This window comes from Hemitrygon akajei, chromosome 13, assembly GCF_048418815.1.
Source record: "Hemitrygon akajei chromosome 13, sHemAka1.3, whole genome shotgun sequence".
In the NCBI taxonomy this organism is placed as follows: domain Eukaryota; kingdom Metazoa; phylum Chordata; class Chondrichthyes; order Myliobatiformes; family Dasyatidae; genus Hemitrygon; species Hemitrygon akajei.
Window position 1 is genome coordinate 4646555 of NC_133136.1, and position 14524 is coordinate 4661078.

At 45.3% G+C, this 14524-nt stretch overlaps 1 protein-coding gene across 2 annotated transcripts in view; it reads right to left on the reverse strand.

Moving 5' to 3' along the window:
* The window catches only part of smad7 (SMAD family member 7), a 47414-nt gene that overhangs the window by 27528 nt on the left and 5362 nt on the right, over positions 1–14524 (reverse strand). The window contains exon 3 of one of the 2 annotated variants that reach the window (XM_073064063.1): positions 7889–7960. In XM_073064063.1, the coding sequence (XP_072920164.1) occupies positions 7889–7960 (72 nt within the window). Of the gene's footprint in view, positions 1–7888; positions 7964–14524 lie in introns of both variants that reach the window. The other variant, XM_073064061.1, reaches the window with a different exon arrangement.

Sequence of the window (14524 nt, forward strand, 5' to 3'; positions counted from 1 at the left end):
AGCCTTCCTCTCCAGCTTTCCACAATCAAAAGAGCTCTCTTTGGGAGGCAAGAAAGCAAAGTGTGGACCCAGTACGGCCAGGCCAGTCCGTCTGCTTTACCCTTGGAAAAGCAGAGCAACCCCGGAAGGGAACTCACCAAACTGAAGCGCCTCAAATATTTACAGACAAGACATTGATTTTTTTTTTAAGTCAAGTATCAGTAGATTCAGGCAAACTTAGTGAGATCCTGAATATTGCAGAAATGACTGCAGAGAAAAATAAAATGCTTTCAAAGCTTTCATCCCTCTTTTTGTTTAAAAGCAGATCAATTCCAGTCGTCTCCCAGCCAGTTTGCAGCTCCCAAGGGACAGGCTTCTGATATTCCTGTTTCTTCAATACTCTCTCCTGGTCAAAGTTAGCTCCTCCTCTCCGACGTTTTAACCCCACCGACTGCCCTCACTCCCTCACCTTCCGCCCCCTCTCCTTCCCCACCAATGGGCTGCATGGCAAGATCTCGCAACACATCCCGCCGGGCAGCGCTTTAGAAGCCAGATCCTAGGCAATGTGCTCACTCACTCCAGCACAAACCCCATTCCCAGGAGAACAGAATTGGCCTTTCCAGAAATCTGTACAGTTTTCAGGAAACGTGATTGATTTTCAGGTGAGACCCAGTCCCATTAGAGGTAGCAAGACAGAGATGGAGAGTGAGCAGTTATTACCCCTCAACAATCAGGCACTTGAACCAGGGTGCATAACTTTACTCGTCCCATCACTGAACTGTTCCCAAAACCTATGGGCTCACTTTCAATGACTCCTCATCTTGTTCTCAATATTTATTGCTTATTTATTATTTTTTCTTTTTGTATCTGCACAGTTTGGTGTCATGCATATTGTTTGTCCGACCTGTTGTGTGCAGTCTTTCATTGGTTATATTGTGTGTCTTTTATTTACCGTGAATGCCCGCAAGAAAATGAACGCTCACCATTCCCCTTTTGCTCGATATATTTTGTAACTTTTAGTCCTCCTGTGCACCGCTGGCACAAAACAACAAGTTTCACATGTCAAGTATCTTCAAAGCAAAGGTTGGTAGGTTCTTGGACACCCTAACTAATCAAGATCAGTCATGATAGAATGGCAGAACATTATCAATGGGCCAAATGGCCTAATTCTGCTCCTAGGTCTTGTGATCTTCAACGTCAGTGATAATAAACCTGATTCTGATTCTATTGGCCCCCATTGCGCAGGTTAACACTGGTCAGTAAAACTGATTGTTACTCGTCTTCAACGACTTCCTACAATGTAGTACCACTGTCTAAAATTAACTTGTTGGATGCTAACCAGACCATTAGTCACTGAAATATTAACTCATAGATTCTATTTGAGAGGGAAAGCTAACAATACAACTGACTCAGGAAGAGATTCTACTTTACATCTTTACTTGCTTCCTCTTTATGAAAACCACAATAATCACAGCTTTCAAAATTCCTCACTGCTGTTTCCCAATCAACTGTCTACACGCAGTGTGGGCGCAATTAAAAATTGCGCAAAGGACCTGTGATTGTTCAAGAACATTGACGCATATATCTGTACCTCAGGAGTGGTCGTATCACAGTCCAAGCAGAAACCCTGGCTGAACGCTGAGGTGTGCTCCACAACTCAGTCTGGTGAGCGAACCGCTCTCCGAGCAGCCGCCAGACTCAGGCATCAAGAGGGCAAAGGCCACCTACACTCAAAAAAATTCAGGAACACCACTACTTTATCATTTCCTGTCAGAGTCACCATACGTACAGACACTCCTGTGCCTGGCATTACTTTATGGATATACAATCTACCCAAGTCCATAAGCTATCTAATATACAGGCAGTTCCCGGGTTACAAACGTCCAACTTATGGACAACCTGTACTTACGAACGGCCTGCCATAAAGCCTATTATATTGAAAGTTTGATTTAAATACAATGGTCCGTAATAACGAACGGACGCACTACGTTGTGACGCTCATGAAAACACTGCGCGGCTTCAGCGGTTCGTCAACTCGAGGAAGGAGAACGCCGTCTGCCATTTTAATGAAGACCTTATGGAACTAGAGCTGCAGACCAGAACATTTGAGGAAGAAGACTGGGACCTAGGAACTCCAGAACCGAAAAAGTTTGTGACAAAAGAGATAGCTGAAGCCATTCATCTCACTGAAGTAGGGATGGTAAAGTTAGAGGAGCAAGATCCTAATACAGAGAGGTTCACCACAGTTTACCGTGCAGTTACCGAGGACCTCAGCTGCTACAAGGCCATTTATGATAGAAAAAGAAAAGCTCTGTACAAGCCTCCCTTGATGCCTACTTCAAGAAATTGACTCCAGTAGTAAACCCACCCTCCCCAGCAGCAGAATCGAACCCTGACTCTCTAGCACCAGGTCCATCATAATGTTACCTCACGAATGCCCCTTCCGGTATGCAAAACATCGATCCAACCATATGTAGTTACTTTTATTATTACTGTATTATTATTATTCTGTACTGTATTATTATGTTTAAGATGTTTCAGTGTATTTGGAAGTGTTTCTTAAGTGTTATATTTGCATAGAAAGGTAAAATATACACGATATACTAAGACAATCGTTTGACTAACTGATGCTAAATAAGACCGGATGTACCTGTTCCAACTTACATACAAATCCGACTTAAAGACGGACTTAGGAACGGATCTCGTTCGTAACCTGGGGGCTGCCTGTATTTATATTTATTGTATGTTTTAGATTATTATTGTGATTTTTTGTGCTGCGTTGAATCTGGGGTTACAATTATTTTGTTCTCCTTTACACTTGGGTACTGGAAATGACAATAAACAATTTTAAATCTTTGCATTTGCAGAGTAAAATATGTATTTGTAAAATCGTATTTGCAGATAAAACAAGAGCTTCCGCTGATGCTGGAAATCTGGAGAAAGACACACAAAATGCTGGAGGAACTCAGCAGGTCAGACAGCACCTATGGAAATGAATATTCCTATGTAGGGAAATAAACAATCTTGAATCTTGATGTAGAAATCAGACGCCAGCTCTTCTGGCCTGAGAGCCTTCTCCACCAGTTACTATTCACCCAATAACAGATTAGGAAAATTGGAAGGTAGGAGCAGGGTGGGGGGGGTTGTTTAACCAAGGACATGGCCACCACCATTTTAAAGTGATTTTTGCCCAGTTGACATATTTTACAACACATACATGATACAAAGTTGCCTCAAGTTTTACAAAAAGAATGCAAGACAGAAACACAACAACAGCCCGACCCTGCCGGGACAGAGACACAGCAGCCCGACCCTGCTGGGACAGACACAACAACAGCCCGACCCTGCTGGGACAGAGACACAGCAGCCCGAGTCTGCTGGGACAGACACAACAGCAGCCCGAGTCTGCCGGGACAGACACAACAACAGCCCGACCCTGCTGGGACAGACACAACAGCAGCCCGAGTCTGCTGGGACAGACACAACAGCAGCCCGAGTCTGCCGGGACAGACACAACAACAGCCCGACCCTGCCGGGACAGACACAACAACAGCCCAACCCTGCCGGGACAGAGACACAGCAGCCCGAGTCTGCTGGGACAGACACAACAACAGCCCGACCCTGCCGGGACAGAGACACAACAACAGCCCGAGTCTGCCGGGACAGAGACACAACAGCCCGACCCTGCTGGCACAGAGACACAACAGCCCGAGTCTGCCGGGACAGACACAACAACAGCCCGACCCTGCCGGGACAGACACAACAACAGCCCAACCCTGCCGGGACAGACACAACAACAGCCCGAGTCTGCCGGGACAGACACAACAACAGCCCAACCCTGCCGGGACAGACACAACAACAGCCCGACCCTGCCGGGACAGACACAACAACAGCCCAACCCTGCCGGGACAGAGACACAACAACAGCCCGAGTCTGCCGGGACAGAGACACAACAGCCCGACCCTGCTGGCACAGAGACACAACAGCCCGACCCTGCCGGGACAGACACACAACAGCAGCCTAAACCTGGTGAGGTGGAAGTGAGAAACCACTATATTTTATTGTTATTTACAGATACAACACAGAACAGGCCCTTCTGACCCAATAAGCCACATCACCCAGAAAACCACTGATGTAACCCTAGCTTCATCATGGGACAATTTACAATGACCCAGTAACCGCTAGGTCTTTGGACTGTGGGAGGAAACCAGAGCACCAGGAGGAAGCCTGCACGCACACGGGAAGGAACGTACAAACTCGATTAAAGAGAATGCCAGGAATGATCTCAGACGCAGTAATAGGTCGTGCAAACTGCTACACTATTGTGGCACCAGAGCACACTTCACTACAAGAGTACGATGGTTATTGGTTCCCAATTTGAAATTGGCTACTTCACAGTTCACAGATAAAAAAAACATGTTCTAAAAAGAAATGCTTAGAAACATCAAAGTTCAGCAGCACAGATTCGGCAAGGAAGTCCGTTACTTTAGGGGTTAAAGTCACTCTTCATTGCAGTCAGCATTAAATACTGTCCCAGGTAGGGGTTAAATTGATAGGGAACATGCAAGCCTCCATATCCCACCAACACACCTTATTATTTAAATGTGAAAACTCTCTCAACAGTTGCAAATAAAACACTCAGCGGCCACTTTATTCGGGACAACTGTATGGCTGTTCATTAATGCACGTATCTAAACAGCCAATCAGACATTACAGCACCCTGAGCTAGGATGATTAATGACAGTTAATCCAAACACCTTGCCAAAGCATCCCGATGCAAAGTCTTCACAACAGGCCCAGTTCTTGCTTGCACATTGCACATTTAAGGGTGCAAAGGATCTAATTTCTAGACACCTATAACTTTCTACAAAGTTCAGTCAAATTCAAAGTAAATTTATTATCAAAGCACCATACACAACCATAAGACTTTTTGACCCACTGAGTCCGCTCAAGATTTCATCGCGGCTGATCCATTCTTCTTCCCCTGACATTCATTTCTTTTGGGCATTTTAGGTGGTATATTTAGATTTTCAAAAGGCTTTTGACAAGGTCCCACACAGGAGATTAGTGTGCAAACCTAAAGCACACGGTATTGGGGGTATGGTATTGATGTGGATAGAGAATTGGTTGGCAGACAGGAAGCAAAGAGTGGGAGTAAACGGGACCTTTTCAGAATGGCAGGCAGTGACTAGTGGGGTACCGCAAGGCTCAGTGCTGGGACCCCAGTTGTTTACAATATATATTAATGATTTAGACGAGGGAATTAAATGCAGCATCTCCAAGTTTGCGGATGACACGAAGCTGGGCGGCAGTGTTAGCTGTGAGGAGGATGCTAAGAGGACGCAGGGTGACTTGGATAGGTTAGGTGAGTGGGCAAATTCATGGCAGATGCAATTTAATGTGGATAAATGTGAGGTTATCCACTTTGGTTGCAAGAACAGGGAAACAGATTATTATCTGAATGGTGGCCGATTAGGAAAAGGGGAGATGCAACGAGACCTGGGTGTCATTGTACACCAGTCATTGAAGGTGGGCATGCAGGTACAGCAGGCTGTGAAAAAGGCAAATGGTACGTTGGCATTCATAGCAAAAGGATTTGAGTACAGGAGTAGGGCTAGGTTCTACTGCAGTTGTACAAGGCCTTGGTGTGACTGGACCTAGAATATTGTGTGCAGTTTTGGTCTCCTAATCTGAGGAAAGACATTCTTGCCATAGAGGGAGTACAGAGAAGGTTCACCAGATTGATTCCTGGGATGGCAGGACTTTCATATAAAGAAAGACTGGATCGACTAGGCTTATACTCACTGGAATTTAGAAGATTGAGGGGGGATCTTATTGAAACGTATAAAATTCTAAAGGGATTGGACAGGCTAGATGCAGGAAGATTGTTTCCGATGTTGGGGAAGTCCAGAACGAGGGGTCACAGTTTAAGGATAAAGGGGAAGCCTTTTAGGACTGAGATGAGGAAAAACTTCTTCACACAGAGAGTGGTGAATCTGTGGAATTCACTGCCACAGGAAACAGTTGGGGCCGGTTCATTGGCTATATTTAAGAGGAAGTTAGATATGGCCCTTGTGGCTAAAGGGATCAGGGGGTATGGAGAGAAAGCAGGTACAGGGTTCTGAGTTGGATGATCAGCCATGATCATACTGAATGACGGTGCAGGCTCGAAGGGCCGAATGGCCTACTCCTGCACCTATTTTCTATGTTTCTATGCATTCACAGTAAATACAAAGAAATACAATAAAATCAATGAAAACCTGTACACAAACAGCCAATGTGCAGAAGACAACAAACTGCAAATACAAAAAGAAAAACAAAATAATTCTAAATAATGAACAGAGTTGAGAACATGAGTTGTAGAGCATTGAGATGTAGAATCATTTCAGTGTTGGGGTTGAGTGGCGGTGGATTCTGTTTTCAATCCAAGGGTCTTTTGGAAGTCAGGAATGAGGCACGAAACTTGTTGCTTCACAATTGTTTTATGAAGTGTTAATTAAACAAAGAGAGTTTGAAACGGTCAGTAACAGGAGCAGAGGCTAGCAGCAGAAGGTGAGATGCCGAGCTTCTTGGCCAGCTTTTTTACACCCAGAGAGAAGAAATACTCCATTCAAATGTGCAGATAAGTCAACCAATCAGATTATCCCCTATTCAAATAAAGCAGCAACAGAGAAACTTCCAGCAGTTTCCAGAATGAAGTGGTAAATGAGGGCTCACTTTTAACATTTAAGAAAAACTTGGACAGTTACATGGATGAGAGGTGTATGGAGGGATATGGGCCAGGTGCAGGTCAGTGGGACTAGGCAGAAAAATGGGTTGGCACAGCCAAGAAGGGCCAAAAGGCCTGTTTCTGTGCTATAATGTTCTTTGGTTCTAATGTGCAAAGTCCTAGGCACTCACACGTATATGTAAATATAGCTAAAATGCACAAGGCTGTACTGAAGAAATTTTATGCATTGCATTGTACTGCTACCATTAAAAAAAACAAATTTCATGACATATGTGAGTGATGATAAACCTGATTATGAAATGGGAGTGGGAAGGGCAGAGAGGAAAAGGGATGGCACCAGAGAGACATTCTATAATGATCAATAAACCAATTGTTTGGAATCAAATGATGGTGTCTCAGGGCTGGGTGTATCTGCACCCGCGCCACTCCCCACCCCTGGCACTACTTCTCTGCCATCTGTCCAACATTTCTCCAGCGGCGCTCCGCTCTCGCCATTCCCAACATCCTTTGCTCCCACCATATTTATCAAGTTGCTCTCTGCCCAATGGGAGCATGGGACCTAAGGTTTCTATATCATAGTGTACCACAATACTACTACTTCGAACTCTACAGCACACAAGCCAACTAAATAACCATCTTATTACCACTTAACCATTATGCTCTTGAACCAGAGGGGGTAACTTTAGTCAACTTCAGTCACCACTATCACTGAACTGTTCCCAAAACCTATAGACTCATTTTCAAGGACTCCTCATCTCATGTTCTTGATATTTATTGCTTTTTCAAATAAGTTTTTTTTCTTTTTGTATTTGCACAATTGTTGTCCACGGCATTTTGGATGTTTGTCCTATTGTGTGATCTTTCACTGACTCTGTGTTCTTTGTAGTTACTGTGAATGTTCACAAGAAAATGCATCTCAGGGTTGGATAAAGTGACGTATATGTTCCAAATTGACTTTGAACTGTCACAGAGGGGACAGAATTTTGAATTTCAACAGAATGAAAGTGCAACTCGAGTTACCACATCATAGACACAGCAGCGATGAGGAATCCTCCCTGGAATCTCAAGCCTTCCCACACCAATAATCCTTCACTAAATAAAGACGTATTTAATTGTGAACATCCTGTTTTAACACTCAGGAGGAATCACTGGCTGGGAATATTACAAAGACATTCTTACCTGAAAGCCCCCCAGGGGCCATATAACGAGAGCCCCCAGTTTCAGCTGAGAGAGAAACCGAGTCTGGCAAAACTGCTGAAAGCAGAAGGAAAAATATACATTAAAGACACAACATTTTATTTCCTGACATCCTTTGAGTCATTCAATCTGAATGTCACATGGAATTCTGTAGTCTCTGCAGTTAATAGGCTTAGCAACACTGATTGAAGAGCGCTGTCGCAGGAAAGCAGCACCATCAGTGACCCCTCCACCCAGGTCATGCTCTCTTCTCACTGCTGCCATCAGGAAGGAGATACAGGAGCCTCAGAACCCACACCACCGGGTTCAGGAACAGTTATTACCCCTCACCCATCAGGAAGGAGATACAGGAGCCTCAGGACCCACACCACCGGGTTCAGGAACAGTTATTACCCCTCACCCATCAGGAAGGAGATACAGGGGCCTCAGGACCCACACCACCGGGTTCAGGAACAGTTATTACCCCTCACCCATCAGGAAGGAAGTACAGGAGCCTCAGGACCCATACCACCAGGTTCAGGAACAGTTATTACCTCTCAACCATCAGGAAGGAGATACAGGGGCCTCAGGACCCACACCACCGGGTTCAGGAACAGTTATTACCCCTCACCCACCAGTTTCCTGAACCAGAGGGGATAACTTCACACACCCCAACACTGAAATGTTCCCACAACCTATGGACTCACTTCTAAAGATTCTACAACTCATGGTCTCAATATTATTATTTGTTTTGTCAGTCTTTCCTTGTAAATAGGTTTCCACTGATTCTACTCTCTTTCTATGAATGCCTGAAAATTAATCTCAGGGTTGTAATGGTGACATATACATAGTTTATCAATAAATTCACTTTGAACTTTGACTAGGGACAGTCAATTCAACAAGATAGCAGAGTTACCAGTGTGGGTGAAATGATGACACTCAACAAGGCTTCATCACCAGGATATTTCATATTTCATCCAAAAGAGCAGGGAAGTAGAGCAACTACAGAGGTGTATACATTTTAGAGGGGGTGCAGAGGCAATTTACCAGAATGCTTTCTGTATTAGAGAGAGGGTGCAGAGGAGATTTACCAGGATGCTGCCTGGATTAGAGAGGGTGCAGAGGAGATTTACCAGGGTGCTGCCTGGATTAGAGGGGGTGCAGAGGAGATTTACCAGGATGCTGCCTGGATTAGAGAGGGTGCAGAGGAGATTTACCAGGATGCTGCCTGGATTAGAGAGGGTGCAGAGGAGATTTACCAGGATGCTGCCTGGATTAGAGAGGGTGCAGAGGAGATTTACCAGGATGCTGCCTGGATTAGAGAGGGTGCAGAGGAGATTTACCAGGATGCTGTCTGGATTAGAGAGGGTGCAGAGGAGATTTACCAGGATGCTGCCTGGATTAGAGAGGGTGCAGAGGAGATTTACCAGGATGCTGCTTGGATTAGAGAGGGTGCAGAGGAGATTTACCAGGATGCTGTCTGGATTAGAGAGGGTGCAGAGGAGATTCACCAGGATGCTGCCTGGATTAGAGAGGGTGCAGAGGAGATTGACCAGGAAGCTGTCTGGATTAGACAGCATGTTTTAGGAAGATATGTTGAGTCAGCTAGTGCCTTTCTCTTTAGTGGAGGAGAATGAGATGTGGCTTGATAGAGGTCTACATGATGATAAGAGACATTGATCCAGTAGACAGACAGGTATGTCTTCAGGACAGAAAAGGCTAATATGAGAGGGCAGAATTTTCAAGGTGATTAGAGGAAAGTATAAGGGGGATGTCAGAGGTAAGTTTTGTTACACAGGGAGTGGTGGGTGCGTGGAACATCCTGCCATGCAGACACATTAGGGACATTTAAGAAACTCTTTAAGATAGGAACATGGATAATAGAAAAATGGAGGGAAGGGTTAAGATTGATTTTAGGAGTAGGTTAATCTTTTAACCCTTCTTAGGGCCTGGATTGTTACATGCTCTAACTGGAAGAATGATCCCATCTAATATCCCGAACACAGGAGAGTCTGCAGAGAAACACGCACAAGCTGCAGGACGGACAGCATCTATGGAGAGGAATACAGGGGTTTTTTTTTGGCTAAGATCCAGCCCTTTATTCCTCTCCATAGTCGCTCCATGAGTTTCTCCAGCAGTTTATGTGTATTAATATTAATTTTGCTCCTAGCATAACTGCTGTTAAGTCTGCTATACATGCAGAAGTTCCAGACTTACTGAAACACTGTGGCTAAGCTGTACTGCAGAGGCCACATCAGTGAGAGTGGAACACAATACATCTCACAAAGCCACATTACAACAGCCCGTGGGGTGAGAGTTCAGATCCACGGACAGCATTGGAGCTGGTTGTACCCCGCAGTGGTGCGGCCCTCTGCACAGAATCGGAAAAGGCTGCAGAAAGTTGTAAACTCAGTCAGCTCCATCATGGGCATTACCCTCCCCAGCACCGAGGACATCTTCAATAGGCACTGCCTCAAAAGACAGCTTCCATCGTTAAGGACCCCCATCACCCAGGAGATGCCTATTCTCATCACTACCATCAGGGAGAAGATACAGGAGCCTGAAGACACACACTCAATGTTTCAGGAACAGCTTCTTCCCTTCCACCACCAAAATTCTGAATGGACAATAAACCTGTGCACACTACAGTTTTTCTTTGCCTTCTTTTTGTCCTACGTATTTAATTTTATATTTTGTACATATTGTAATTTATAGCTTTTTAAAATTATCTATTGCAAAGTACTGCTGCTGCAAAACAACAACTGTTGCAACACGTGCCAGGGATAATAAATCTGATTGTGGTTCTGATCCTTCCAGCCCTCAATGAGTTAACCTCCATTTCTGAAAGCCGTCTGCTAAAGATTTTCAGCCTTGTTTTTCATGCCTCAGCTCAGCATTGAGAGCTGGATAGTGAGGGAGTGAGGTGTCCCGTTTTCTTTGGCTCCTTTCCAAGGTATGTCCATTTCCTACCCAGCCATGCTGAAATGCCTCAAATTCGACATTAGAGCCCAAAGCTGTCTGCCTTTTGGGCAGACCAATCCCAGATAAGACTGAGCAGAGTTACAGTGTGACTGCACACATCCTTTCCGCTGTCTGGACTGGGGAATGTTTGCTGATTCAGACTCGGCCACGGACAGTCCCAAGCCCGGCTGGGTTGGACATGGGGCACAGAAACGCCAAGACGACAGGCTACACCTCGGGACAACAAGAAAGACTGGTCCAGGACAGAGTCTCTGCAGAGCTGCCGTCAGTATGAGTGATGGGCTGAAATAAGCAAGTCCTCTTGCACTGATACATGTTCAACCTCTTTAGTTATCAACTGAGAAACTGACAAAAGAAATGGACAAAAAACTACTTTAACCCATTGCGGCACAGAAAATGATGGAACTCAAGCAGCATACGTTTCCCTCTCAGCCCCAGTCTCCTGCCTTCTCCCCGTATCCCTTCTTGCCCTGACCAATCAAGAATCTATCAACCTCTGCTTTAAATATACACAATGCTTGTGACAATGAATTCCAGATTCACCACCCTCTGGGTAAAGAAATCCCTCCTCATCTCCGTTCTAAATGGACGCCTGTCTATTCTGAGGCTGTGTCCTCTGATATGAGGCTCCCTCACCACAGGAAACATCCAATTCCCCACTCTCACCCAAATATCACCTCCCCCTGGTGCCTCTCCTTTCCCTTCTCCCATGGTCCACTCTCCTCTCCAATCAGATCCCTTCTTCTCCAGCCCTTTACCCTTTCCACCTATCACCTCCCAGCTTCTTACTTCATCCCCACCTCCCCCACCCACCTGGCATCACTTACCACCTTCTAGCTTGTCCTCCTTCCCCTCCCTCCCGCCTTCCCCCTTCCTTCTCAGTCCTGATGAAGAGACCGTTTAAACCATCAACTGCTCATTCCTTTTCATCGATGTTGCCCGGCCTGCTGAGTCGCTCAGGACTCCCATCATCTGCAGAATTTGTGTTTATGATCTATAGTACTGTGCAGAAGTACTAGTGTCCAGGATTCAAGCAAGAAAGCTTCAATGAGAGTTAAGCTTCTGATTCTAAAACCAGCTTATGATGTTTAAAGTACTTCACAATGCCCACTTTTCTCCCTGTCAGAGCAACTTACCACTAACACTAATGTTACTGCGACGCTCGGGCAACTTGTGGGGCAAACTGGGCTAACCCCCGGCCCACTGACACTGTTTCACGAAAAGGGAGCTCTCAGCAGATTTCTAAGTGCAAGGTAGATTTATTAGCAAAGTACTATCATCTGAGACTCATTTTCCTGTGGGCAGTCACAGTAAATGCAGGAAACACAATAGAATCAATGAAAGGCTGCACACAACAGGACAGACAGACAGCCAACACACAAAGGACAACAAACTCTGCAAATACACAAAAAAGAGAATAATGATAATAAATCAAAACTAAATATCAAGGACACCAATACTGAGATATCAAGGCAGATACATTAGGGACATTTATGAAACTGTTAGATAGGCACATGGATGCTAGAAAAATGGAGAGTAATGTGTGGAGCTGGTTAAAGGGTCAGCACAATATTGAGGGCCAAAGGCCAGCACTGTGCTATATCCATGAAGGAAACGCAACATGATTACAGCACCATGGAAAAGTCTAGGGGTGTGTGTGTGTGTGTGTGTGTGTGTGTGTGTGTGTGTGTGTGTGTGTGTGTGTGTGTGTGTGTGTGTGTGTGTGTGTGTGTGTGTGTGTGTGTGTGTGTGTGTGTGTGTGTGTGTGTGTGTGTGTGTGTGTGTATACACATAGCGCCCAAGACTTTTGCACAGTACTGTATTTGTCAACGTGGAGTACAGAGTGAGTTTGTACATCTGGCAGGAGCAAAGGATGCTGGGTATAGTTATAGTGAGGGTGGTGTGCCACGGGAGGGGTGTGGGACAGGTGGCAGAGCATTGCCACGGACAGGTGCAGACACACCCAGCCAGCCCCGATACACCAGGCAGGTCAATTGATTCCAAACAACGGATTTATTGATCATTATAGAATGTCTGGTGCTTCCCACTCCCTCTCCCCTCTCCCTTCCCCTTTTCCCAACCATGATTCCACTCTCCCTGCCTCCCTACAGTACTGCGTAGAAGTCGATATACATGCTTAAGATTTTTGCACAGTATTTGTGGGGGGGAAAGGCAGTATATAAACTGTGCATTTATACGACATGATTCACAGCAGCATCCTTGAAGTCCCTTTAAGACGCTATTTGACAAAAGACCATAGACCTAGGAGCAGAATTAGGCCATTTGGCCCATCGAGTCTGCTCCATCATGGCTGATTATCATTCCTCTCTACCCCATTCTCCTGCCTTCTCCCCGTAACCTTTGACACCCTGACTAATGAAGAACCTATCAAGCTCTACTCTAATGATTTGCCCTCTACAGCAGTCTGTGGCAATGAATTCCACAGGTTCATCACCCTCTGGCTAAAGAAACTCCCCCTCCATCTCTGTTCCAAATGGATGTACCTCTTTTGAGGCTGTGTCCTCTGGTCTTAGCCACCCCCTCAACAGGAAACATCTTCTCTACATCCACTCTAAACCTTTCAATATTGGACAGGTTTCAATGAGATCTGCCTTCATTCTTCAAAACTCCGGCGAGTACAGGCCCAGAGCTCCTCATACATTAACCCTTAACCCTGTGGTGACTGATTTATTTACTTTAGCGATACAGCCCTTCCGGCCCCTTGAGCCACGCCACCCCCATTAACCCCAACCCAATCTCAGGACAATTTACAATGACCAATTAACCTAACCGGTACGCCTTCGGACTGTGGAAGGAAACCGGAGAAAACCCACAAACACCGCGGGAAAAACATACAAACTCCTTTTCCGAACGGCGCCAAAATTGAACGCCAAACTCCGGAACACCTCGAGCTGTAACTGCACAATCATAACACCACAGCCAGTTTCCATGCAGAAAGACTTCTCCAACTACAAAGAGCATTGGTTAAAGGACTAATATTTGCCAGGGCACCAGGGACAATCTTGGCTTACCTCCCTTCCAAACACAACACTGCCTGATAGTACACCAAACGTCTGGCACTGCACTACAGTGCCAGTTGGGATTTTCAGTTCAAATCTCTGGACTGCCTCTTCAATCCACAACTTTCTGACTCAGAAGGCTACCACACAGCCACAACTCACAACATGAAAAGAATTCTTGTGTTTAAAATAATTATTGACCTATTTCCACAGATACACATCCTAGCCCACCTCACCCAAAGAGACATTGCTGCCAACTTTCCTGTCTTTTTTTTTCCAACAAGGAGCAATGTGCACCATCAGGCAGCTCACTTCAAACAACCACAGCTCCAACAAACCACTGTGCTAAAACAAATCTGAACTCTCTTACGTCAGCCACTTGTGTAGAGACAACACACTGTTAAAGTCAAGATCCTTCACCGTGTTGGTGAAGTCAAGTTCGTAGCTCCCTGGAAGTGGCTACACAGGTCGAAAGGTTGGTTAAGAAGGTATGTGGCATGCTTGCCTTTATTAGTCAAGATACTGAGTTCAAAAGTCGGGAAGTTATGTTGCAACTTTATCAAACTATGGTTAAGTCATACAGTATCTGGAGTATTGCATACAGTCTTGGTTGCTGAGGCTTTGAAGGAGGTGCTGA